Source organism: Micromesistius poutassou (assembly GCF_964030765.1).
Source record: "Micromesistius poutassou genome assembly, chromosome: 2".
NCBI classification, from domain to species: Eukaryota; Metazoa; Chordata; class Actinopteri; order Gadiformes; family Gadidae; genus Micromesistius; species Micromesistius poutassou.
This window is the reverse complement of record NC_140272.1, coordinates 22,444,048-22,471,522: the sequence shown is the minus strand read 5'-3', so window position 1 is coordinate 22,471,522 and position 27,475 is coordinate 22,444,048. Positions and strand designations below refer to the sequence as shown.

The 27,475-nt window shown below is 49.5% G+C and overlaps 2 protein-coding genes across 2 annotated transcripts in view; one reads left to right on the top strand and one right to left on the bottom strand.

Annotated features, from left to right (window-relative positions):
- Positions 1–377: 377 nt before the first annotated feature.
- aldh1l1 (aldehyde dehydrogenase 1 family, member L1) lies at positions 378–26,149 on the bottom strand. Its single transcript, XM_084464175.1, has 23 exons — positions 25,991–26,149; positions 25,175–25,319; positions 23,820–24,054; positions 22,638–22,803; positions 19,563–19,664; positions 18,899–18,988; positions 18,176–18,313; positions 16,854–16,979; positions 16,095–16,186; positions 15,279–15,426; positions 14,429–14,548; positions 13,553–13,680; positions 12,079–12,229; positions 8,337–8,407; positions 7,577–7,682; positions 7,396–7,483; positions 7,159–7,252; positions 6,669–6,768; positions 6,363–6,461; positions 5,659–5,824; positions 2,974–3,079; positions 2,138–2,337; positions 378–835 (listed from the first exon to the last, which is right to left on the bottom strand). Exons 2-23 carry the CDS (start codon positions 25,299–25,301, stop codon positions 780–782), a joined length of 2,709 nt encoding a protein of 902 aa, XP_084320301.1. The 5' UTR covers positions 25,302–25,319; positions 25,991–26,149; the 3' UTR covers positions 378–779.
- Positions 26,150–27,293: 1,144 nt separating this feature from the next.
- The window catches only part of LOC311338262 (uncharacterized protein), a gene marked incomplete at both ends in the record, with an annotated part of 195,904 nt that continues 195,722 nt past the window's right edge, over positions 27,294–27,475 (top strand). The window contains 1 exon segment of the mRNA XM_084463490.1: positions 27,294–27,301. Coding sequence (XP_084319616.1) covers positions 27,294–27,301 — 8 coding nt within the window.

Genomic DNA, 27,475 nt, shown 5'->3' with positions numbered 1-27,475 from the left:
CTGTCTGGAGGGAGGGGCCCCTGGTCTGGAGGGAGGGGCCCCTGTCAGGAGGAGGGGCCCCTGTCAGGAGGAGGGGCCCCTGTCAGGAGGAGGGGCCCCTGGTCAGGAGGAGGGGCTCCTGCAGCTACAAACGACCGACCAGGCCCTCAGCAGGAGCCCTCTTCATTCTTGGCTCATTCCTATTCTCTGGCTATTCCCCATCTTTTTACATTTCTATTTGTTGTCAAGAGATTCAAATACTTTGATCACAGAGAAGGAAGTACTGATCTCTCTCGGCGATACAAGACATACTTTTTACAAAGAGACAAGGCCGGTAACTGCATCTTGTTCAATAAACACAAGAAATAACTGACCTATTCAAAGAAGGGACACATGTATTTTTGTTAGAATTCCAGTTATTTATTTGTAGATTTTTCAGCAAACAGAAGAGCAAAGCAGGCGTGTGAACATCGAGTATAAAAGGCCTGTGAGAGATGCTGCTAGTGTACACAGCTGTATACATTACTTGAAAGACGTCTGCGATTGAATCCGTTTCTTGTAACACGGTCACATGACTACAAAGCAGCCCGGGAGGACATGTGTGTAGAGTGCTCGGTGTGGAACGACTGCTGCTGTCAGCGTCTCGTGTCGGCCCTTGAGCAACGTGCCAGCGGACTTCATTAAGATTCCCAGTGTGTTTCCCCCCTCTCGTAAAATCAGTGTCCACTATCATTATGAAGCTATTCTATGAATCATGTCATCGGAGCGGGGCCGCCCGCCGCCGGGCCGCCGCTGGGCCCTCAGTACTCGACGGTGACCGTCTTGGTCTTCAGGTACTCGTTCAGAGCGTCTTGTCCTGCGGGGAGAGGCAGCGGGGGTCAGAACGGGACGACGGCTCACAGCCAGACCGCCTCACGGGGCCTCCAGGGAGCGGTGAACAGAGTGAGTGTTAAACGGCTGAGGCTTTTATCCAAAGCCACTTGTTCGTTCACACGTTCACGTTCACCGACGGCGGAGTCAACGGCGCAGGGTGCCAGCTCGTCTGGAGCGGTCAGGGGCTTACTCAGGGACCCCTCAGTCAAACTAGCAACCTTCCGGTTACCAGTCGACCCGCTCTACCTGCTGAGCGACTGCCACCAGAGTGGCAATATCAGGTTTTCTGTTTATGATGACATAATGATATAACCGTATTTACTCCAGAAGCCATTTGAGGTCATCTTACCGAGGTGCGTTGAATATATGTAATATCCTCGATAGATAAACTCGTATCCTGGAGGTCTACGTGGTCCCCAGTGCTCAGACCGGCCTGAACCAGCCCTGCTACAGAGACCACCCTAATCCACCTCCACACTGACCCTTCTCCCACCCACCCGTCCCCTTCCGCCACACACAGGCGACTCCTAGCTCAACAGCACTACAGCAGAGCCCGTGGTCCTGGCCCCCCCTAGGGCCCCTGGTGGTAGGGGGCCCCTGGCGGTGGGGGGCCCCTGGCGGTGGGGGGCCCCCGGCTCTCTGTCTCCCGGCCCCTGAGCTTCGATGTTCTGAGGATTCTGGATTCTGAGCTCAACATCAAGCCCATCTCCACCAAACCTACATTCTGTAACTCCACACCCGCACGCACACACACACACACCCAACACGCACACACACACACCCAACACACGCACACACACACACACACACACCCAACACATGCACACACACACCCAACACACGCACACACACACCCAACACACGCACACACACCCAGCACACGCACACACACACACCCAACACACGCACACACACACACACACACACCCAACACACGCACACACACACCCAACACACGCACACACACACCCAACACACGCACACACACACCCAACACACGCACACACACACCCAACACACGCACACACCCACGTGTGCAAACACAGACATGCTCGCACGCAAATGAACACACATCCAACACAGGCCCATGTACACACGCACGCACGCACGCACACACACATCCAACACACACACACACACACACACACACACACACACACACACACACACACACACACACACACACACACACACACACACACATGGACAAACAGACACACACATGTACACACATGCAGGTGCACACACGCACACGCACAGACCCGTCAGAAGAAGGGGGGCTCACCGAGGTCCTTGCCGAAGCCCGACTGCTTGAAGCCGCCGAAGGGCGCGGCCACGTCCGTCTTGTTGTAGGTGTTGACGAACACGGTGCCGGCGTTGAGCTTCTCGCTGACGTACAGCGCCTTGCTGATGTCCCGCGTGAACACGCCGGACGCCAGGCCGTACTCGGTGGCGTTGGCGCGCCGCAGCACCGCGTCCACGTCCCTGGAGCGGGGCGGGACAAACACACGGTTAAAGCAAAGAGAACACACAGAGAACCATCACACCACCCCGACGTCATGTTAGGGTACGGACAGCATGTGGAGCACTTGATGCCATAGCCAACAATTGGTTTATTGTAACCATATATATATATATACATATATATACATACATACATACATACATACATACATACATACATACATACATACTTATAAATAAATAAATAAAACTGAGCCGAACCAAATACCGTTAAACTAACAAACCGTGACTCTCCTGAACCGTCACTCCCCTAAATTTCCTAATGTACAGTGTAATAAATACAGGATGAACATGTACAGGTTGGTGGATGCCAGCCTAGTGCTGACAGCGTACAGTGTAATAAATACAGGATGAACATGTACAGGTTGGTGGATGCCAGCCTAGTGCTGACAGCGTACAGTGCAATAAATACATGATGAACATGTACAGGTGGGTGGATGCCAGCCTAGTGCTGACAGCGTACAGTGTAATAAATACATGATGAACATGTACAGGTTGGTGGATGCCAGCCTAGTGCTGACAGCGTACAGTGTAATAAATACAGGATGAACATGTGAGGGTGGGTGGATGCCAGCCTAGTGCTGACAGCGTACACACCCGCCACTGAAGGAGGAGACGATCATGACGGGGCCAAAGGACTCCTCCACGGCGATGAACATGTGGTCCTGAACGCCCGTGAACAGAGTGGGCTCGAAGAAGAAACCTGAGCACAAAACAGATACTGACTCACAATAAGTCACATCAGAGAAGAAACCTGAGCACAAAACAGACACTGACTCACAATAAGTCACATCAGAGAAGAAACCTGAGCACAAAACAGACACTGACTCACAATAAGTCACATCAAAGTAGAAACCTGAGCACAAAACAGACACTGACTCACAATAAGTCACATCAAAGTAGAAACCTGAGCACAAAACAGACACTGACTCACAATAAGTCACATCAAAGTAGAAACCTGAGCACAAAACAGACACTGACTCACAATAAGTCACATCAAAGAAGAAACCTGAGCACAAAACAGACACTGACTCACAATAAGTCACATCAAAGTAGAAACCTGAGCACAAAACAGACACTGACTCACAATAAGTCACATCAAAGAAGAAACCTGAGCACAAAACAGACACTGACTCACAATAAGTCACATCAAAGAAGAAACCTGAGCACAAAACAGATACTGACTCACAATAAGTCACATCAAAGTAGAAACCTGAGCACAAAACAGACACTGACTCACAATAAGTCACATCAAAGTAGAAACCTGAGCACAAAACAGACACTGACTCACAATAAGTCACATCAAAGTAGAAACCTGAGCACAAAACAGATACTGACTCACAATAAGTCACATCAGAGAAGAAACCTGAGCACAAAACAGACACTGACTCACAATAAGTCACATCAGAGAAGAAACCTGAGCACAAAACAGACACTGACTCACAATAAGTCACATCAAAGTAGAAACCTGAGCACAAAACAGATACTGACTCACAATAAGTCACATCAAATGACCTGATCTGTGCACTTAACAATCAAGTGGTCGAGACAATCCCGGGTCCCTTTTTAATTATTAATAATTGATTATATTATACATTACCGCAGTCCTTGCTTGTTTCATTACACTTTTACACGGTTATCTAATGTAACATTATATATACCCTACTATACCCTACTGTACTATACTATACTATACCCTACTATACTATACCATACTATGCTACTATACTATACCATACTATACTACACCCTACTACTATACTATACAATACCCTACTACTATACTATACCCTACTATACTGTACTACTATACTATACCCTACTATACTATACTACTATACAATACCCTACTACTATACCCTGCTATACTATACTACTATACCCTACTATACTATACCCTACTATACCATACTATACTACTATACTGTACCCTACTATACCATACTATACTACTATACTGTACCCTACTATACCATACTACTATACTGTACCCTACTATACCATACTATACTACTATACTGTACCCTACTATACCATACTACTATACTATACCCTACTATACCATACTATACTACTATACCCTACTATACTACTATACTATACCCTACTATACTACTATACTATACCCTACTATACTTCTATACTATACCCTACTATACTATACAACTATACCCTACTATACTACTATACTATACCCTACTATACTTCTATACTATACCCTACTATACTACTATACTATACCCTACTATACTACTATACTGTACCCTACTATACTTCTATACTATACCCTACTATACTATACCATACTACTATACTATACCCTACTATACTACTATACTATACCCTACTATACTACTATACTATACCCTACTATACTACTATACTATACACTACTATACCATACTATACTACTATACTGTACCCTACTATACCATACTATACTGTACCCTACTATACCATACTATACTACTATACTATACCCTACTATACCATACTATACTACTATACTGTACCCTACTATACCATACTACTATACTATACCCTACTATACCATACTATACTACTATACTGTACCCTACTATACTATACTATACCCTACTATACCATACTATACTACTATACTATACCCTACTATACCATACTATACTACTATACTATACCCTACTATACTACTATACCCTACTATACTATACCCTACTATACTATACCCTACTATACTACTATACTATACCCTACTATACTTCTATACTATACCCTACTATACTACTATACTATACCCTACTATACTACTATACTATACCCTACTATACTACTATACTATACCCTCCTATACTACTATACTATACCCTACTATACTACTATACTATACCCTACTATACTACTATACTATACCCTACTATACCATACTATACTATACCCTACTATACCATGCTATACTACTATACCCTACTATACTACTATACTATACCCTACTATACCATACTATACTATACCCTACTATACTATACTACTATACCCTACTATACTACTATACTATACCCTACTATACTATACAACTATACACTACTATACTATACCCTACTATACTACTATACTATACCCTACTATACTATACCCTACTATACTACTATACTATACCCTACTATACTACTATACTATACCCTACTATACTACTATACTATACCCTACTATACTATACTATACCCTACTGCTCCTCTGTGTGAGTGCGACGGTGTCTGCATGGCTCTGAGGGTCTTCTTAAGACGGGGTTCTGCCACCCACCCGGGCGGTCCACCTGCCCGCCTCCCCGCAGCAGGGTGGCCCCCTCCGCCACGCCGGTGCGGCAGAACTCCAGCAGCTTGTCCAGGTGGGCGCGGTGGTTCTGGGGGCCGTGGTCCGTGGAGCGCTCCATGGGGTCGCCCACCTTCATCTTCCTCATCTCCTCCAGCTGAGAGCAGGAGCACCGTTCATTAGGACCCGTTAGCTCAGACCAGGAGCACCGTTCATTAGGACCCGTTAGCTCAGACCCCCGGGGCTGAGAGCAGGAGCACCGTTCGTTAGGACCCGTTAGCTCAGTGGCCTTTCGTTTTTCTTGGGTGTTTTTTTCTATAGAAATTCATTAAATATGTGAGTGCTTAATCTTAGTCCATATCCAATATATATTTAAAAAAAAAAGCTCTAGAAGCTTTATTTAATTCAATGTTTCTGTGAGTTCAACTGTAGGACGTTGTGTAATTACTAATGCAATATGCAGGCACTGTGCGTAGTTAAACGTCCTGATGTCCATAAAGGCCGGACAAGCTTGCTGCGCCTGGTCCTGGTACCGTGTGTGTGAGTAGATTATTACTAAATGTAAATGTTTCCCTCACTTATACTCAAACTTGCAGAGGCATTTTCTCCCTCAATAAAAAACGACAATCGTTTCTGAGCAAAGTAATAAAACGTCTTTCCGTGGATATACACCATCTGCTTCAAGAGGAGCGTACCACTCTGGCCACAAAGGCGTCGTGAATGGTATCTTCCACGAAGAGTCTGCCGGCGGCGATGCAGTTCTCCCCCTTGTTGAAGAACACTGAGCTCATGCCCTGCAGCGCGCGCACGCACACACACACACACACACACACACACACACACACACACACACACACACACACACACACACACACACACACACACACACACACACACACACACACACACACACACACACACACACACACACACACAGGTCAGTGGTCGCCCCAGCTGTGGTGATGAGGTCAATGGGAGCGGCAGACGTCATGGTTACCCACCGAGCGCACAGCCTTGTCCAGGTCACAGTCGCCGAAGATGATGAGGGGGGACTTCCCTCCCAGCTCCAGAGACACCTTCTTCACGTTGCTCACCGCACAGCTACATCAGGAGGAGGAGGAGGAGGAGGAGGAGGAGGAGGAGGAGGAGGAGCAGGAGGAGGAGGAGGAGGAGGAGGAGGCAGAGCAGGAGGAGGAGGAGGAGGAGCAAGAGGAGGAGGAGAACGCTTACATCACTAGAGTTGAGTGTGAGCTCATGCATCAGACACTTATTTTCCGAGGAGACTCAGCAGTGGTTAGGGTGTCTGGGACGCATACAGCTACGATGTGGAAATCGGGAATCGAACCCAGTTCCTTTTGGCTGAGAGACCAACACCCCCCTAGGGGCCTAGACTTTCCTGCCCCATATATATTCATCGTTACGTGGAAATGAGGACATGATGACGCAGTGTTCCTCTTGTGGACAGAAGCTAGTCGCGCTGACACCACGCACCTCTTCATGATGTGCTTCCCTATCTCCGTGGAGCCGGTGAAGCCCAGCTTGCGTACGTCGGGGTGGTCCGAGAGACGCTGGCCCACCACAGACCCTGGAGAGAGGGGAAGGAGGAAACATGGAGGTCACTGAACAGACGACGACTCATTAGGCCGACAACAATATGCACATGAGGTGAGGCCATTAGAGGGAGGGGTGTGTGTGTGTGTGTGCGCGTGCGTGCGTGCGCGTTCCAACCTGATCCAGGCAGGATATTGATGACTCCTTTGGGTATTCCCGCCCTCGCGGCTAACTCAGCGAACTTGACAGCGGTCAGCGGCGTGACCTGCGGACGACAGTCAGCCGCGCATTAGCATCAAGCCCACATCTGTTCCCTGCCTCAACGTCTGTCCTCGGCCCAGGGCGCCGTCCTTCACACCTGAGCTGGCTTGAGGACCACGGTGTTACCGGCCGCCAGGCAGGCCGCCGTCTTCCACGCCAGCATCATGAGAGGGTAGTTCCAGGGGATCACGATGCCGCACACTCTGAGAGGCAGGGGGGGGGGACAGCGTTAGCTTAGCATGGACAACATCACTACACACTCTGAGAACAGCGTTAGCTTAGCATGGACAACATCACTACACACTCTGAGAACAACGTTAGCTTAGCATGGACAACATCACTACACACTCTGAGAACAACGTTAGCTTAGCATGGACAACATCACTGCCACACTCTGAGAACAACGTTAGCTTAGCATGGACAACATCACTACACACTCTGAGAGGCAGGGGGGACAACGTTAGCTTAGCATGGACAACATCACTACACACTCTGAGAGGCAGGGGGGGACAGCGTTAGCTTAGCATGGACAACATCACTGCCACATTTTGTGTGTCTTGGCAACAGTTTCAAAAGGCTTTTAAAAGCTGCCTTTGCTCTCTTCTGCGGCGGCATGATTAACACAAGGGTTTTGAATCACTCTCCAAATTGTGTATTAGAAACGCTTGTGGGAGGGTGGTGCAGAGCGATGTAGACGAGCGTGGTCCACCCCACTCTGGAGGTGGTGTCAAGTACACTCAACACAGAGGACTTGCGATCGAATCCCGTCTTTGAATTGAAAGGGGAACAACGCTTGTACCCGGGAGATATTTCCGGTGTGTGTTTCAGTGAGTGCACCCTGAGCCTCGTCTCCTCACCCTATCGGCTCCTTCTTGGTGAAGGTGAGGTTCCGATTGGGCCGGGCCTGGTTGATGGGGATGGTGCTGCCCTGCAAGACAAGAGGGCGGAGCAGTGTGAGGGGGGTGTGGCCTGAGGCTGCATGGGACGCCTAGCAACAGGAGGCCCCGCCCTGAACACCTGCACTACTGAACTAGGTTAGGGTTAGGGTCAACGAGGTCAGATGGAAGATCAGGATTAGTTGAAATTATTATTATTATTCTTCCGCCTCATTTTCCCTATGGTTTCAGTGCATGTCTATGTTTATAGAACAAACATTGTATACTTCTTTTGCTATACATTTTTGAAATAATATGATTTATTACATATATATTTTTTTATTTTATCTTGGAAGCTTTAAAATCCTTGAAAAAAATTAACCGTGAACCCAAACTACACAAAATGATGTACATATAACATTAATTAAACATACACATGTTCCATAATAATGCTGACCTTGAGGTATGTTTTCCTTTGCGAGTCAATTAAAATAGCTGAGCAAACACCATTATGCAAATCAGCCATCATGATCCAAATCAATTATTAAGTCCACAGGAGCAGCCCGGGGACCTCAAACCAGGACAGCACTTTAAGAGCATTTTCATTAGGTGATGATGAAAGGGGCCATAGACAGCTCACTAAATGACCTCAGAACATCCAGTCAAAACTACCACGAAAGTCTCATCCTGACCTCTGGGAAGAGGAGACGGACGTGCTGGCTGGCACCTCGTCTCACTACCTGACCGGGTCCTTCAGAGGGAAGGGTCTCTTAAGGGCAGCCACGGTCTCTTAAGGGCAGCCACGGTCTCTTAAGGGTGGCCACGGTCTCTTAAGGGCAGCCACAGTCTCTTAAGGGTGGCCACAGTCTCTTAAGGGCGGCCACGGTCCCTTAAGGGTGGCCAAGGTCTCTTAAGGTGGCCACAGTCTCTTAAGGGCAGCCACGGTCTCTTAAGGGCAGCCACGGTCCCTTAAGGGTGGCCACGGTCTCTTAAGGGTGGCCACGGTGTCTTAAGGGAAGCCAGGTTGTCTTAAGGGCAGCCACGGTCTCTTAAGGGTGGTCAAGGTCTCTTAAGGGTGGCCACAGTCTCTTAAGGGCAGCCACAGTCTCTTAAGGGTGCCACAGTCTCTTAAGGGTGGCCAAGGTCTCTAGGGTGGCCACGGTGTCTTAAGGGCGGCCAAGGTCTCTTAATGGTGGCCTCGGTCTCTTAAGGTGGCCACGTTCTCTTAAGGGCGGCCAAGGTCTCTTAAGGGCAGCCACGGTCTCTTAAGGGCGGCCACGGTCTCTTAAGGGCAGCCACGGTCCCTTAAGGGTGGCCAAGGTCTCTTAAGGTGGCCACGGTCCCTTAAGGGCGGCCACGGTCTCTTAAGGGCGGCCACGGTCCCTTAAGGGTGGCCACGGTCTCTTAAGTCGGTCACGGTCTCGTAAGGGCGGCCACGGTCTCTTAAGGTGGCCACAGTCTCTTAAGGGCAGCCACGGTCTCTTAAGGGCAGCCACGGTCTCTTAAGGGCGGCCAAGGTCTCTTAAGGGCGGCCAAGGTCCTTAAGAGACTGTAAATATCATTACGAACGTGGATTGAGGAGGTAGGTTTGGATCAGCCTTTTGATGTTTAAACAGAACCTGATCCTCTTGCTACTTGTTCTCCCTGTACCGTTTGAATCAACGTAAACTGTTGGAAATATTTCTAATAGCCCAACTTATCTGTGAGTCCATGTAGTGATTGGGGTACTGAAACTAATGGAATGCTTTGGACCCGGACAAGTCCTCCACTCCCACTCTGGTGTGAGCACAGGGTCCTGTGTGTCGTTCAGATGCAGGACATCTGCCTCTGTGATTATTGGAACGCAAACCTACGACCTCTGAGCCCTCTGGGGATCAGTGCCACTACTCAACAGGTCCACTTGGTCTCCAATAATGTGTGTTAGCACTGATTGAAGTAGAGAGAAATATGCCCGATATTAATTACCAGCGTGGAAAACAATGACCCTTCTTTCTGCTTGTGTGACCACAGATGTCCGCCTCATTCCAGGCGTTGAAAGCTGTGCCCATCTATGATGCACAGCGGAGATACCTACCGGCCCTGCTGCCGTACAGGGGAGCCCTACCAAGGCCTGGGCAGGCCTGCTGCAGCTGGGGACTTCACACTGTGGAGGTTACTTATGGCAAAGGTCAAAGGGCTCTGCTGCTGCTGTATCGTATTGTGGAAAACACTACAGTACTGCCTTTTGTCGAGGGCTTCTTGGGCCCGCCCATCACAGGGGCCGTCTGCATCGCGGGGGCCAGTGGGACGATGTCTCCCTCCTTGGCTGTCATCTGGCTGAGCTCATGGTTGGCCAGTGGGCAGAGAGGGGCGGGATCAAAGTGCTATGGTGAACCTGTGCTAGAGTCCATGTACGTGTCCGCCCGTCCTTCCCTCTCTGGTGCTCTGCTGTTGGTTGTGCTACTCTTTGTTGTGCTACTCTTTGTTGTGCTACTCTTTGTTGTGCTACTCTTTGTTGTGCTACTCTTTGTTGTGCTACTCTTTGTTCGTTTTGCGTCCGGGTTCCTCCAGCCAGAGTAGCTTGAGGGCGGAGGTGTCACTCCAGCCGCCTCACCCAGGTGCAAACCCCCAACTAGGGGACACTGACTATTTCCCATTTAGGAATAGGAACGTGTAAGTCACATTTAAGGCTGAATCACTATCCCCCATCGTGTTCACCAGTAACATGAGGTTCAGCCTTCGTCTGGGCTCTGGCCCCTCACTGGCTCAGCCTGCCCTCAGGCCTCAATGCATTTGGGCGGCGTCATATAAAATGTGAACTGGTCCTTGCGCTGCCGAATCAGTCCGTTTAAAGATACTACTGCTGCAAGGTGAAAGTGAGAGGGGAGGATGTGTGATCGTCGTGGGCTTCACACTGAGGCCCTTGTTGGACCCTTAAGGCTCGGCTATGCTCCCGCTTTGTGCGTAAATAGAGACGTACGTATGTTATCAACGTTCTAAGCGTTACTGCCCTCGTACTTTCATGCGTCCTTTACGTCGGAATGGACGTTGAGCAAAACATCCTCTAGAGGGCGTCGTTCAGATTCAAAAGTTACTCCAATAAAGTAAAAAATAATAAAATGAAAAGGTTTATGACAACAACAAACATGGCGACGATGGGGGAGATAGCGATCCTGCATCTATTGAGAAGGAGGCAAAACGCAGGCAGCGTTGTGGACGGCGGTGGTCAGTGAGACCACTAAATACATCCTGCAGTGTGGACGGAGAATTCCAGTCATTGGTTTTCTTTGTGTATGCTATTCACGGCACTTTTTTGTGTACAATGCCCGACATTTCTCCCTCCCCCAGATTTCTGCTGGTGCTGCAACGTTTGGTCCGTTTCGGGACGCATCCGCAAGCTTGCAGGATACGTGCAGAAATACAGACGCAGAGTACGGACAGAAGGCTCCGTGTGTATCCGTGGCGTATCTAACGTAGAGCATAAATGAGCCTTCAGATGGGAGCTCACTTGCAGCAGATCAAAGGAGAGGCTAGGTTTACCCTCCCCATGCCGTCTCATCATCAGAATACGTGTTTCCTGGTGGTGGAGGCGGGGGACCAAGAGAGAGGTGCTGTGTGTGCAGGGAGGCTCTGTTGGGACCAGGCAGCGTTTCATCCCTAGCGTCTGAATCTGGAAGCTCTGGCTATCAAAAGGTTGGTGTTTCAAACCATCCATCCATCCATCCATATATAATAAGTCTCTTACATGGATCTTGTCGCACCAGCCGGCGAAGTAGCGGAAGGTCTGGATGGACATGCCCACGTGGGTCTTGAGGGCCAGCGTGTACACGGCCCCGGAGTCCATGGTCTCTATGGTGGCCAGCTCCTCCTGGTGCTGCTCCATCAGGTCCGCCAGCCTGGGGGGGGGGGGGGGGGTTGTTCTCAAAAAGTACAACAATAAACCCTGTCTGTTGTTTGCCCTTCTTGAATACTAAATGTTTGCCCGAAATTAAAATCATGAGCTTATTAATAAAAAAAACTGTGATGATGGCTTTCTGTTTCTCTTTCTTCCAGGTCAGAGGTCATGGTGGTTCCAGGTCAGAGGTCATGGTGGTTTGGGGTCAGAGGTCATGGTGGTTCCTGGTCAGAGGTCATGGTGGTTCCAGGTCAGAGGTCATGGTGGTTCGGGGTCAGAGGTCATGTGGTTCCGGGTCAGAGGTCACGGTGGTTCAGGGTCAGAGGTCATGGTGGTTCCTGGTCAGAGGTCATGGTGGTTCGGGGTCAGAGGTCATGGTGGTTTGGGGTCAGAGGTCATGGTGGTTCCAGGTCAGAGGTCATGTGGTTCGGGGTCAGAGGTCATGGTGGTTCCGGTTCAGAGGTCATGGTGGTTCCTGGTCAGAGGTCATGTGGTTGGGGGTCAGAGGTCATGGTGGTTCGGGGTCAGAGGTCACGGTGGTTCGGGGTCAGAGGTCACGGTGGTTCAGGGTCAGAGGTCATGGTGGTTCCTGGTCAGAGGTCATGGTGGTTTGGGGTCAGAGGTCATGGTGGTTCCAGGTCAGAGGTCATGTGGTTCGGGGTCAGAGGTCATGGTGGTTCCGGTTCAGAGGTCATGGTGGTTCCTGGTCAGAGGTCATGGTGGTTCCAGGTCAGAGGTCATGTGGTTCGGGGTCAGAGGTCATGGTGGTTCCGGTTCAGAGGTCATGGTGGTTCCTGGTCAGAGGTCATGGTGGTTCGGGGTCAGAGGTCACGGTGGTTCCTGGTCAGAGGTCATGTGGTTCGGGGTCAGAGGTCATGGTAGTTCCTGGTCAGAGGTCACGGTGGTTCCTGGTCAGAGGTCATGTGGTTGGGGGTCAGAGGTCACGGTGGTTGGGGGTCAGAGGTCATGGTGGTTCCTGGTCAGAGGTCATGGTGGTTCGGGGTCAGAGGTCATGGTGGTTCCTGGTCAGAGGTCATGGTGGTTCGGGGTCAGAGGTCATGGTGGTTCCTGGTCAGAGGTCATGGTGGTTCGGGGTCAGAGGTCACGGTGGTTCGGGGTCAGAGGTCACGGTGGTTCCAGGTCAGAGGTCATGGTGGTTCGGGGTCAGAGGTCACGGTGGTTCCTGGTCAGAGGTCATGGTGGTTCGGGGTCAGAGGTCATGGTGGTTCCAGGTCAGAGGTCATGGTGGTTCCGGGTCAGAGGTCATGGTGGTTGGGGGTCAGAGGTCATGTGGTTGGGGGTCAGAGGTCACGGTGGTGCTGACCTGTAGAGGAGCCTGCCGCGGTCCCTGGGGTTCATGCGGCCCCACTCCCCCTCCTCGAAGGCCTCCTTAGCGGCCGCCACGGCCCGGTCCACGTCGCCCACCTGGGCCAGGGACACCTCGCAGATGGCCTGGGGAGAGAGGAGCGCCTCATCATCTGAACCTCATAGTACTGTCATGAGGACAGCACTGTTTGATATGATGTGAGATGAGAGGAAATGAGAGCTTAATCACATGGCTACACATCATAATAATAACTACTAAAGCTGCAAGCTTTAATTATTGAAATAATTTAATTAAATAATTCTAATGATTTATTTAGCAGCCTTTATCGGGGGTCAAGCCTAAGGCCATCACGTCCTTTTGGTTTTTACACGGTTGATAACACTGGAACAGCCTCAGCTAGGGTCTGGTGATAAATGTTCAATCTTTCATGACCATGTGTCAAACGGGTGAGGGCTCATGATGACATCACCGTTCAGGTACGGGACGACAGGTAGAGGCTAGTCATCTCCGTCAGGGACCCTACAGCTGGAGCCTTCAGTCCCATAACCCCGGTCGATGGTACGGTCACGACCCCATGACCTCCAGGGTCAGGACCCCATGACCTTCGGGGTCCTGACCCTATGACCTCCAGGGTCCTGACACCCTGACCTCCAGGGTCCTGACCCCATGACCTCCGGGGTCCCGACCCCATGACCTCCGGGGTCCTGACCCTATGACCTCCGGAGTCCTGACCCTATGACCTCCAGGGTCCCGACCCTATGACCTCCAGGGCCCTGACCCTATGACCTCCAGGGTCCTGACCCCAGGACCTCCAGGGTCCTCCAGGGTCCTGACCCCAGGACCGGCCCCTGAGCGGGGCCCCTCCCGTCGTACCGTGCCGTCGGTGGGGTTGATGGTCTTGTAGGTCTTCCCTCCCTCTGCGTCCACAAACTCCCCGTCGATGAAGAGCTGATGGGGCATCCGGACCGTCATGTTGTTCACCTCCCTCTCCACCTGGGGTCAGAACACAAGATCAGAGACCAGAGGGGGAGGGAGGGAGGGAGGGAGGGAGGGAGAGAGGGTGGGAGGGAAGGAGGGAGAGAGGGAGGGAGGGAAGGAGGGAGAGAGGGAGGGAAGGAGGGAGGGAGAGGGGGCGGGGGAGGGAGAGACGAAGGAGAGAAGGAGAGAGAGAGGGTGGGAGGGAGGGAAAGATGAGGGAAGGAGGGAGGGAGGGAGAGAAGGAGGGAGAAGGGAGGCAGGGAGGGAGGGAGAAGGGAATGAGGGAGGGAGGGAGGGATAAGGGAGGGAGAGGCGAGGTAGGGAGGGAGGGAGGGAGGGAGGGAGGCTCAAATCCTTCCTCCACGGCCACAAATGAGTTTATCATTAGTAGAAACAACTCCGCCCACTTGGGTTGTTACTTCGGGCCCAGGCCCTGTGTCGCCTCCCCCTCACAGAACCATTCCTATTTTCTTTGGTCTCTTAGGCGTGGCGCATGCAGCAAGCATGGCTTCGGCATCTCTCCAGGCCAAAGAAAAGAGCGCCCCCTAGCGGCCTCCAGAGCCCTCTACCGGACCCGTGTGGTCTCCCATCCAAGGACGGACCAGGACCATTCCTGCTTAGCTTCCACAGAAACCAGCCGCGCAAGGAAGCTAGCCCCGGTGAAGCTAACGCAGCAGCTGGAGTTCGGATGCGCCGACCGGCAAGACGGAGACAAGACGGAGCTGACTCCGGAGGAGAGACTCACGTAGTCCACCTGCAGCTCCTCCTCTCCGTCCTCCCCCCGCAGTTTCCTCACGCACATCTGGATGAACTCCTGGAAGGAGGTGTTCATGTAGACGTCCTCGTTCTGCAGCTGGCAGTCCGCGGCACGCAGCTTCACCTCCTCCACCAGCCTGGGAGCAGAGGCCCGGGTTGGATTTGTTACATTGGATATTTTGTTTATTGCGGAGAGATTCGGTTAAATGGACTCTGTGTTAGAATCTGAAACGTCTCCTCATTACCGAGTGGTGGCCGGTACGTGAGCTGAGCCAGCTCAAGCTCTGCGCTCTGTTGGGGGAGACAGTCCTAAACCAATGCTTCTGATAACCAGAACCGCACGTGAGCTCTATATTAAATGAGACTTGAAAATGACTTCCTTCCTTTTCCCCGTAAAACCAGGCGGTTTTAAATTAAATAAAATCATCCCACTGGCGGTTCTACGCACAACAAAGGTTTGGGAAGGTCTCATTTTTTAAGTACAACCGGTTCATACACGGGCGATTTATGAATCCAAAATGAGCTTCTTCCATTGTAACCGTCAGGAGCCCCAGGAGAGCCGATGCTTCAGTTCACTACTTATTGTTGGACGCTGCCACCTGTTGGATGACGACCTCAACCAACACATCTGGGTTTGGGCCGGTGGTCCGTTCAGGAGAGGAGGGACACGAGAGGAGGACGGCGGCAGTGTGTTAGCTCCTCACGCCTGACCACAGACACACACAACCTCTCTGGAGGGTTAGCCTGGCCTCTCGACGAGCTCCGGGCTCAGCGAGGCCGTCCCCTCCCGCCCTCCCAGGGTCACCTGACAACATCCATGGACGCCGCGCCGGACTTGAAGAAGTCTGTGGAGTCCTGGATCTCAGCCACGTTAGTCAGGATGCTCTGCCAGACAGCCTACCCATGAGAAAAAGATGATGTAGTGTTGTTGTCATCAAGTCTCTCACCTGTTCAGAGTTCACCTGGACTCCGCATCGCCTCCCCCCTCCCACCCCTCCTACTTATTGTATGTTGTACGTCCTGGCACTTAATGTATGCACTGGATGTTATAGTACTGGATGTTATAGTACTTAGCTGTGTAGCATCTTATCCTATCTATCTTTGTTGCACACGGGGAATGGGTTAACCTAGTGATTCTTAGTGCTTTACACATCCTTACTGTACCAACAGCGATATATTGTCGTTTCTCTTTCTTCTGACAAATGTACTTATTGTAAGTCGCTTTGGATAAAAGTGTCTGCAAAATGCCCTAAATTTAAAAGGTAAATCAAGTATTACTTATTTTACAAATGACATAAGCACATGCAACACCAGAATCAGAAGAAATAAAATCTATTCAAATATATTTTCTGTTCATAATGACACAAACTGTCTAAACCTAACAAACTGTCTGTCTGTCTGTCTGTCTGTACATACGTACGTATGCAAGTACACACTGCAGTGCATTGACGCTGTCCAAACGAAGGGTGTTTCATTCATGATCAGCCCAGTGCTTCAACATTCTCATGGTTTGAACACCGCGTGCGTCACCGGACCGAGAGGAGACGACGACGAGACGGCCTACCCTCATCTGCAGCGCGAAGGCCTGCTCCTCCGCAGTCAGCTCCACAGCAGCGCTGCTCCCCGCGCTGAAGTACTGCCCCGCCGGGATCATCTTCCCCTCCGCCACCTGCAGGTTCTTCACCAGCAGCTGCAGAGAGAGGGGGCAGACCCGGACATGAGCCCCCCCTTACCCAGCAAGGCCACGAGGACACCTCCGGCATGGCGTTGAGTAGGGCTTTGACTCCGAACTTCGTTATTCGAATATTTAAAAAAAGTATAATATTCGAACGAATATTAGGCAGCCCTTAATATTCAAAGCTTTTATGGGCATTCTTTTTTGTAAACGGGACGTAGACCGACTCATTTCACGGATTCCTGTGAGACCAGGTTGCCTTGATTACATCTGTCGCATATTTAAGGTGAAAACTAAATGTCAAGGGAAAGAGGCGGTGGTTGCAAACAGTATTAAGATCGCTTATTAAGTTCACTCGTTGCTTATAATGGTTTATTCGTTTCCCAGTATCGTTTCCTTAATTTAGAAGACAGTTTTGTTAATTTTTGAATTAAAAATACCCATATACCCACGCCCCATAATAAAGAACGGCCGAGACAATATCCTTACTTCAAACATGCCGTTTAATTTGGCCTCAATTGGCTACGGATGCGAACTTGGAATGAACATGCCCAACAGGGATTTCTAAGGTTACTGTACAGTGGCGGAGACTGCAGGAGCTGAAACATCACTACGGTAGAGCTAAGAAGGTTGTACGAGTGCTTCAGACCAACCTTACCAACGAACGACGTACAAAAGAGATTCGTAGCAAAGAACATTTTGAAACACGCAAAATGTTAAGATAGAACTTAAAGAAGAGGTTACGAATACCGGAGCTTTTGCGCATGGTAAGGCTATGTGCACGGTGCACCAAGTTTTTTATGAGATAGAGAGACCCCCTTAAAGATGAAAAGATAATTCGAACCCTTCACCGGCAATTTAGCCTACTATCGAGTTCACTCACCGTGTGCCTAATGCTTTACAACATTTCCACCAATCAACATATTTTTAGGCTCCAGTGAACTATGCTATTGCTTTTATAAATAAATAAACAGTTAAAGTTATGCGCGGCGTGATATGGAACTCTCCAAACTGATTGGACGTCATAGTAGTTATGTATTATTGGTTCCTACAACAGTTAGGAACCAATCGGATCGCTTGATTTAAACCACCCGTTTTATAATAATACATATTCGAATATATTTGAATATTAATATTAATAAACAAACAAACTTTGAATATGATTTTTGGGCAAAAGTCAAAGCCCTAGTGTGTGTGTGTGTGTGACGTACAGCCTTCCCATCGTTGCCATAGAGCACCAGGCCTGCCTTGGTGACCACGCCCGGCCGACTGGCCCCCTCTATCTCCAGAGGCTCTCCCTTGGCCGCCGCGCTGCTGGCCACCAGAGACGAACCGAAGAACGTCACCCTCTGGTGGCAGAAGAACCACAGAGTCAGCTTCTGAGACTTGATTCTATGTCGTTTGTCCATTCGATATCAACGCTTTAAACAATAAGTCAGACGGAGGGAGCATAACATCTGTTCAGGGTTAGGGTTATATGGAGAATAACATCTGTTCAGGGTTAGGGTTAGGGTTATATGTAGCATAACATCTGGTGAGGGTTAGGGTTAGGGTTATATGTAGCATAACATCTGGTGAGGGTTAGGGTTGTATGTAGCATAACATCTGGTGAGGGTTAGGGTTATATGGAGCATAACATCTGGTGAGGGTGAGGGTTAGGGTTATATGTAGCATAACATCTGTTCAGGGTTAGGGTTATATGGAGCATAACATCTGGTGAGGGTTAGGGTTAGGGTTGTATAGAGCATAACATCTGGTGAGGGTTAGGGTTGTATAGAGCATAACATCTGGTGAGGGTTAGGGTTGTATGGAGCGTAACATCTGGTGAGGGTTAGGGTTAGGGTTATATGGAGCATAACATCTGGTGAGGGTTAGGGTTAGGGTTATATGGAGCATAACATCTGGTGAGGGTTAGGGTTAGGGTTGCTCCCCACCTGTCCGTCCACCGTGGCCCAGGCTCCAGGGACGCTGTCGTTCCCTCGGATCCAGTTGTGGATCGCCTCCGCTGGCTGGTTCCAGTCGACCTGAGACCAGAAAAACCAGTATCAACCGATCCAATAAACATCCATATAGGTCAGTGACGGACAGCGTGTCTTATTCAATAGGAACTTGAAAGTCAAACAAATGGCAGCGTTGCCGGCCGGTAACATTATATAACATAACAACATAAGAAGCTCAGTGCTGGACCTCGTAGCCCTACAGCTGCACTGTATTCTCTGCACACAAGGGCGCAGATTTCATTACAACTTAGGGGGGGGACCTAGCCAGGGGGACCACAAACATGGACTTTTACCAAGAGAATTTTCTGGAGGGGGCATCCATGAAAGCACCAACATATATCAAATTATTTTTGGTTCGTTGGTTTTGCTTTAATCGTGATTTATATGATCGTGACTGTAATAGTCTAGGCGAGGTGTGTGTGGATGTGTGGAGCTCTGTCTGGGCAGCGGTTGAATGCAAAAGACTGCAAAACCAAAAAACCATAGCTTCTCGGACAATGATAGTATAATCGTCCGAGAAGGGTGCATGACGTCATGGTTTGTGTTCAGAGCGTTTTAACGCTGTGTTGGCGAGCTCACGCCTCCCGTGTCGAGTTACCTGCGAGTTGTCTTTCTTCTGGATGCACTCGTAGGTGGCCCCCTCCGTGGGCTGGATGATCCGCGGGGCCTTCCCTCCTGCTATCAGGCGAACCGCGTCCACCTGGGGACAAACCACCGCGTTACAGCTAACCGACCACGCAGTAGCGGCGCAACATGAATTGTTATTGCGGGAGCTACAGGGAGGCTGGATTGTTTATAGCAGGCAAATGACTGATAATACTTTGAGAGAAAAACAAGATACGATGATCCCGAACGAATAGACTAACACATGATTAAAGGGCTAGTTCAGGATTTTGGACATCGGGTCTCATTTCCAAGTGAGCCAGTGTGTTATTTATCATTGGAGACTCGAGAATCGCTGGTGCTAGGCTAGCGCAAGTCAAGGGGAACTGCTAAGCCTGCCAATAAAAACTGTTTTACCCACTCCACAGTACACCCGAGGCAAACCAATTATAACCCGTAATGCGTAATGTGATCATTGCGATACAAGGATTTTTTTTTCTAACATTATTCTATCAACACATTTACATCGATAGTCGGCCTTTATAATTGCTTTGCCTCGGGTGTACTGTGGAGTGGGTAAAACAGCTTTTATTAGCAGGCACACTTGCTCACTTGGAAATAAGGTCCAAAATGTCCAAAATTCCGAATTACCCCTTTAACATGGCCGTTAATAAATTTTGCGTTTTACACCAAGCAGAACGCAAGCAGAATGAGAACGATCCGCCTGTTGTTGTGTAATATACATATATATTATTATTAATGTAGTGTTCGAGGCAACTGGGGGTTTTGGGTGGGGGGCTTAGAGGGGGCTCAGCCTTATTCAGGAGGTGCTACCCCCTGGGGCTACACCGCGTTGCGACCGTGTGCTGCGTAGCACCAAGGGACTCTGGTCGAACTGAAACGCTTCTTTGTTCTCATGCAGGGGCGAGCTGTGCTGTGTTCTGAGAGCTTGGGTGGAGGTGGGGTGCTGCAGAATCATCCGGTCTTTCTACGTGTACCTTGTATTTAAAATGTTCAGTTAGAAAAAATGAATTGTTTCTACGTTTAGAGAAACAGGAGGTTGTGTCCTGCTTGGTGAGGACATTGTCGCGGCCGTTTCTATGCACAACGTTTGGACTTTGGCACTCGGGGTTTGTTTGCCCAGAGGGTGACCTTTGACCTCTGGCCCTCAGCCCTGTGCCGAACGGGAACCTGAGAGGCCCGACCAGTTACACTATATTACAACTACAACAATATAATAACTACAGTGACACAATAAAACACAGACACATATAAAAACATAAAAGCACAACAGACAGTGAGAGTGCTACACCAATGCTGTATAAAGAGAGAAGTGTTCCAGGTCTACACACCACTGATTTCCCATGGTTTTAGAATGGTTTAGGAACAGTTCAGGGTGTTTGTCCAGGAGGATACAAGTCACAGCAGCCTCAAACCTTTCTGACAGGCTGTTAGGTGTCAGACGGACTCTATTCTCAACGAAAAGATCCAACACCAAAAGCCATGTCAAATAAATATTGAATATAGAGTTGACACATGGAAGATGGCTCTTAAAAGGTCAAAGAAGTTAGATTAAGCTAAGTTCATGCTGTTATGTATGCAACGGATAGTTGCATTGTTATTCCCATGCCTTAGGGGGGCGCTATAATGGCACCTGTATTCATACTTTGCGGTCACGTGACTACCATGGATACCTGGAGGGCAACAAGCTGGCAAAATGGCGACGAACATCGGCCAACCAGGGGAATTGCAGCCTTGCAGATTTCCGATACTTAAATCAATCAACTATTTAGACCATATGTCACAAATTCATTGCTTTGAAGCTGGCAAAGACTCTACCAGACTTGGAGTTTGGAGATATTTACATTTATCTCATAGAGAATCCGTCACCTTATACCGCACAAAAATTGAAAGCCTACGGATGGGTTAACAACGCTGTCGTATGGGAGGTGAAAAACAGGAATATCTTCATAATCAAAGCAAAGGTGAATGTTACTATTCCACCATCCACTATGAAATGTCCCCTTTTGTCCGCGATTACATATAGCCAATGTGGTCTTATTATAGCCCGATCATTCACTAAAAAACACATAGAAAGATTAAAGCATCCAGCATATGATTTCAACAATGTGTGAGGGCAGGGATGATCGCACAGTTGCTGTTACAGAAGGCTGCGCGATTTAATCTGCACAGTGGAATGAGCGCTGGGCGGAGATGTTCGCGCATTTCAGAAGCAGGGAGATTCCGTACACAAATATATATCTAATTTATCAGTTTGCCATGTGTATGCCTGGTACAAATGCTCCCATTGAACCAATCTTTCCATCATGGCGGTATTTGGACTGAGAGGAACCTAAGGACCGTTTGTGTGGTAAAACTGGCGACGTCCTGATCAGGTTACTAGGTTTCGTTGCTGGAGTTCTTGCCCGCCAGCCAGTCGTTGTGACGTCACGTGCAAAGTATGAATAGTAAGTATAAATTGTATCATTGTTCCGGTCCTACTAAATCAATGTTAAAATGGATATTAACGTCTCAACCTGCTTTCTCTAGGGCTCCAATACTCATAAGCTATCCTTATATTATATAAAGAACATGATACATACTCCTTAGTCCATGCTGAGTAACGGATCAGATAAGTTGCTCTAAGTTCAGGACTCTAAGGGCGCGCTCACACTAGGCCGTCTGTACCGTTGCCCGAGTACGTTTGCCCCCTAAAGTCTAGATCGTCTGGCTAGTGTGAGCACGCCGTCCGTACTCCAGCACAGTTCAACTCCGTGGCCTCACGGAATCACGGTGCTCGGGCCACGGTACAGACGCTAATGAGCCGACACGTGCACACGGATACGCAGCCTATATGTACAAGAGGCAACCGTACTCAGGCCCCGTTGAGATCGCCCTAGTGTGAGCACAGGCCAGCGGCACAGTGGGGTGGGGGGGGGGGGGGGGGGGGGATCGTACTGGAGTACGGTACAGGGACACTTTGCCCGGTGTGAGTGCGCCCTAAAGCTCAGCAGCAGCAGCAGCAGCAGCAGGTGAGCCGACAGGCTGACCTCCGTAGCAGCAGACTCACGGTGCCCTTCACCCCCTCAGGAAAGAGGAACCTCTTGTAGATGGTGCTGACGGTGTCGTTGGCCTCCACGTCACACTCCCGCTGGAGCAGGATCGGTCCGGTGTCCAGGCCGTCGTCCGCCCAGAACACCGTGAACCCGGCCTTCTTGTCCCCGTGGATCAGGGTCCTGGAGGGGGGGGGCGGGGGCGCAGACATGTGACCGTTACCATGACATCCAACCACATTGATGTGACCACCAGGTGTATCGTCATTCATCTGTAAACTATATGTCTGCGTGTATATTAAAGGAGACATATTATACCACCAGGTGTGGTGTGATTAGCCGTCACAAGCCCTTTTGAAAATGTCACATCACAGGTGGGCGTGTCCAGCTAGACGTGTTCTGGATAGATCAGTCCACCAGCCTCCCCAGTGGACCGTAGCAAACGCTGCTCATCTATCCGTCACACACCTAGGTGGACACGCCCACCTGTGATGTCAGAAGCGTTTTCATTTTCAAAACGGTAAACGGTAAACCTTGTAAGGGCTCATCACACCCACACCTTCTGGTATAATACGTCCCCTTCAAAACACAAATGTGTCACATTGATTATAATAACCATATCCATAGATTTTCATTCAATCCAAGTCCTGCAGCATAGAGCTAGATCGCCCTCCCCGTCTCTCCTGCCCACCGCTGACCGCTGACCCCTGACCCCCCATGGCTGACCCCTGACCCCCCATGGCTCACCGCTGACCCCTGACCCCCCATGGCTGACCCCTGACCCCCCATGGCTCACCTCTGACCCCCCCACCGCTGACCCCTGACCCCCCATGGCTCACCTCTGACCCCCCCATGGCTGACCCCTGACCGCTGACCCCCCCATGGCTGACCCCTGACCCCCCATGGCTCACCTCTGACCCCCCCACCGCTGACCCCTGACCCCCCATGGCTCACCTTTGACCCCTGACCCCCATGGCTCACCTCTGACCCCTGACCCCTATGGCTCACCTCTGACCCCTGACCCCTATGGCTCACCCTTGACCCCTGACCCCCCATGGCTCACCTCTGACCCCTGACCCCTATGGCTCACCTCTGACCCCTGACCCCTATGGCTCACCTCTGACCCCCCACCGCTAACCCCTGACCCCCCACCCCTCACCCCTGACCCCTGACCCCCCCCACGGCCCCCCCCTGCTCACCAGTTGATGGCGGAGGCGCCCCGGTGGCGCGGCAGCAGCGAGGGGTGGTAGATGACGGAGCCGTGCGCGGGGTGGTCGATGACCTCCACGGGGATGAACTGGGAGCAGAAGGGCAGCACGTTGAGCTCGGCGCCCGTGGCCTTGTACTGGGCCACCGCCTCCGGCAGCGCCGCGCCCTTCAGCCGCCAGCGGGGGAACTTGAAGACCGCCACGCCGTCCCGCTCCGCCTCCGCGGCTGTGGGGTTAAGGTCACAGGGTTAAGGTCTAGCGCCTCCTAGTGTCATAACCAGTGCATCCTGAGATATGTGCCGTAGCGTGATGTTATTGTTCGGCCATACCTCCAGCCGTGGTACACACACAACATACATAAGATATGTGTTGGATTAACGACGAGAGCAGAACTGACCTGTCGTCTTGATTAATGACTGATTATTGGTTATTGGGAAACAACGAACACAAGGGTGTGAGGCCCATTGATCGACAGTGTCGCTGATTGATTAAACCCACAGAAAGGATCAGGCTACGGGTTTGTACGGCTGGCTCCGACGGCATTAATAAACAGCCTATAAATAGTTTGACTGAAGCCTGGTCCAGCTCTTTGCTACATGACACCCTGCCTGTGTCTGAGTGGGTACTGTTGAATATGGCTGCCATTGTTTACGTATAAAACTCACACACACGTTAGACGTTACACATAAAAACGTACAAGATAACATTGTGTTGCGGCCTCTCGTTAAGATAGTCAGATAGTCCACAGGACTGCTGCTTTGACCACCAGCAGTGTGGTTTACACTAGACTGTCCTCTTCAGTCACCAAATAAACCACTATATAAATATAGAGAAGAGCCATAAAAAGTGACTTCAATGTTTCACGTTTATAGCACTGGCGTTAGCTCTGTAATCTCGACGGTTTGACGAGGTGTGGTTTATGACGCCCCGTGGTGTGATGACCTCATGCTGGGCTGTTCAGGTTCAGATCGGGTTCACTGCCTCGTTGTAACCCTGTTCCTGAAGAGTTTCACCACTGTTTATCAGAGCTTAAAGGTCCCAGGACGTGATTCGCCGTTACAAGCCGTTTTGGGAATCTGCCCCTTATGACATCACAGGTGGGCGTGTCCACCTAGATGTGTGACGGACAGACGAGCGACGTTTGCTACGGTCCACTGGGTAGGCCGGTGGACTGATCTATCCAGCAACACATCTAGGTGGACACGCCCACTTGTGATGTCACAAGGGGAAGATAACGGCTTGTAGCGGCGAACCACGCCACGCCTGTGTGGTCACACGTCACGGGACCTTTAAAGCCCGGCCTTAAGCCTGTTCTCTGAGGGTCCCCCGGTGGCCGCCGTCCTCACCCAGCGGGTCGGCCTTGCCGTCCTTGTCCGGGACGGTGAAGACTCCCACGATGGTGTGGCCCTCCTTCCTCAGCTCCTTGTACACCTCCTGACCGAACACGCTCTGGCCAATCACAGCAATCCTCATGTTGGAGTTTGCGAAGTCCTGAAGAATGAATGAATGAACGTGTTACTCAGTGGATGTGTGCACATGTTTGTTGTTCGTTGTTATTTTCTCCGTAAACGATGAGGAATAGCGATAAACTCGACCCCACCCCTCTCTCTCGGCTGTGTGTCTTGGCTCAGGGCCCGCAGACGGATCAAATGAAGGCTGGGCCAACAACCTGTCGCAGCCAATCACGCAGCGCAGCTCAGTCATGCCTACTGGTCGACCAATCAGGTCTCTGAGCCGCTGCAGCCACTGACAGGTGACAGTACGTGCTGCACACTGCATGCTGTACATGTTTAACACCTTTTAAGTTTAACTTAGATAGTTAAAGTGGTTATTATTTTCCCAAAAGTGCTCAAAGCGTGCTCCAGAATGACATCGCTAGACCAATTCACAAATGAAAAGAGTTGTCAGATCCGTGTGGTTCTCAGTCTGTACTACAACCTATCTACAATGATTGGTCATTATCAAATCGGAAACAAACAAACTACTCAAAGTGGTTTAAAGTCAAAAGTGTTTTCAAAGCCCTTCAACGTCGATATTAGCGATGTCATTTCTGTCGTCCTCATGGATCAACCAAACGAGCAGGTGCCCATGCTGCAAGTTATAAAGTTAAACTTAATAAGTGGAGAGAAGCAGTGAGCCCATAACAAACATAGTGATCTCACCCCTGCAGTGCAGAACTGATCTGAATCCGCGTCTGAATCCCCCGACGTCCCGGTGCCACCGGCTGCTGTGTTCCGGTAACCGAGAAGAAGGAGCTGCAGCTCGGTCAGTCCATTCGCTGCATAACAACCTGACAGGAGGTCATGGGTTCATGGGAGGGAGGGGAGGGTGGGGGCGTGAAACCAGCCTATCACTGGCAATTAAACTGGAGCACTGAATTACAAGCATCAAATCAAAGGCTGCAATTCTTCAATTTCAATTTCAAGGACAGCCCTATTAATATTTAACGGGTCAGCATTTGTCATAAGCAGATTTCCCTGCATTTCTCAGGATTAGGGTGGTCTTGCAAAAACGATGATTAGGCAATTGTTGTGCAATCGATTTATGTGCTGATCATAATCCACACACATTGATTTCAATTATCAAAATTATTCAAATTATCTGAATTGTTATCGTATATTCAATAATATAGTAATTAACAGAACATAAATAACGATTGGATTATATATCTACATTTTTTAACAGGAAAAATATAAACTTGTAAAAAAGACCAGAGGCTGAAAAAAAGGACAAAAAAGTACATTTGTACAAACATCCTCACACACCATAGGTCAAAGAGCCCACACACACACACACACACACACACACACACACACACACACACACACACACACACACACACACACACACACACACACACACAGAGACCTTGGGACCTGATAAGTCTTGTTGACGTTAATACTTTACGTTAACTGTGGAGCCCAGGTCCGACTCAGAGTTCATCTAAACATCGCTTCTGCTTAAAAAACAAAGGTTGTTTGTATTGCTTTTTTGTTTGTTTCATATCTCATGTTGACCGATTCTATTCTGGTTTATTTTATTTATTATGATGGTCCTGAACTGTATAATTTAATATCTACTCTTTGATCTGTTGTGGAACAAGACCAGAAGAATGCATTACTAAAGAGAGTCTGGGAGATTCTTACTGAATGAGTTCAACGATATGATGTGTGCACTTTATTTCATGCTACGCATTCATGCTTTACACATTCAAATTTGCTGTCAATTTCAACTGCTCAATTGATCCAAAACGTTAACTATCTTTTGAATGAGTTGTATTTCTATCAGCCGTCCACCCCAGAGCAGGAGAAGGTCGGGTTAATGAGTCTGGCAGCTGGTGCCTCTGTACTCCTGTAGGATACGCAGCTCCTCGTCTCAAATCACCCTACTGCTGCATCTCATAGTACGTTACACAACTGCTTTTATTTTTTTTATTACACAACTCCTTACGCCTGTTATGATATGATGAAGAGGTATGACACCCACTGTTTCCACGGCCGTTAGGTCTGTGTGCATCGGTCTCTCTCTCCTGATTAAAGATTCGGCGACAGACTGTAGAAAATACACATTGACTTTAAAACACTTTTTAAAAATATTTTTCAAGTGACTTTGACTGTTTGAATGAAGGCTCTGGTATTTATTAATCT

Coding starts and splice junctions, on each gene's coding strand:
- aldh1l1 (XM_084464175.1), bottom strand. CDS start 25,301: ATGAGGATTGCTGTGATTGGCCAGAGCGTGTTCGGTCAGGAGGTGTAC. Junction 14,549..15,278: donor AGGAGCTGCAGGTGGACTAC/GTGAGTCTCTCC, acceptor TTCTGACCCCAG/GTGGAGAGGGAGGTGAACAA. Junction 12,230..13,552: donor CGCGGCAGGCTCCTCTACAG/GTCAGCACCACC, acceptor CCCCCCCCCCAG/GCTGGCGGACCTGATGGAGC.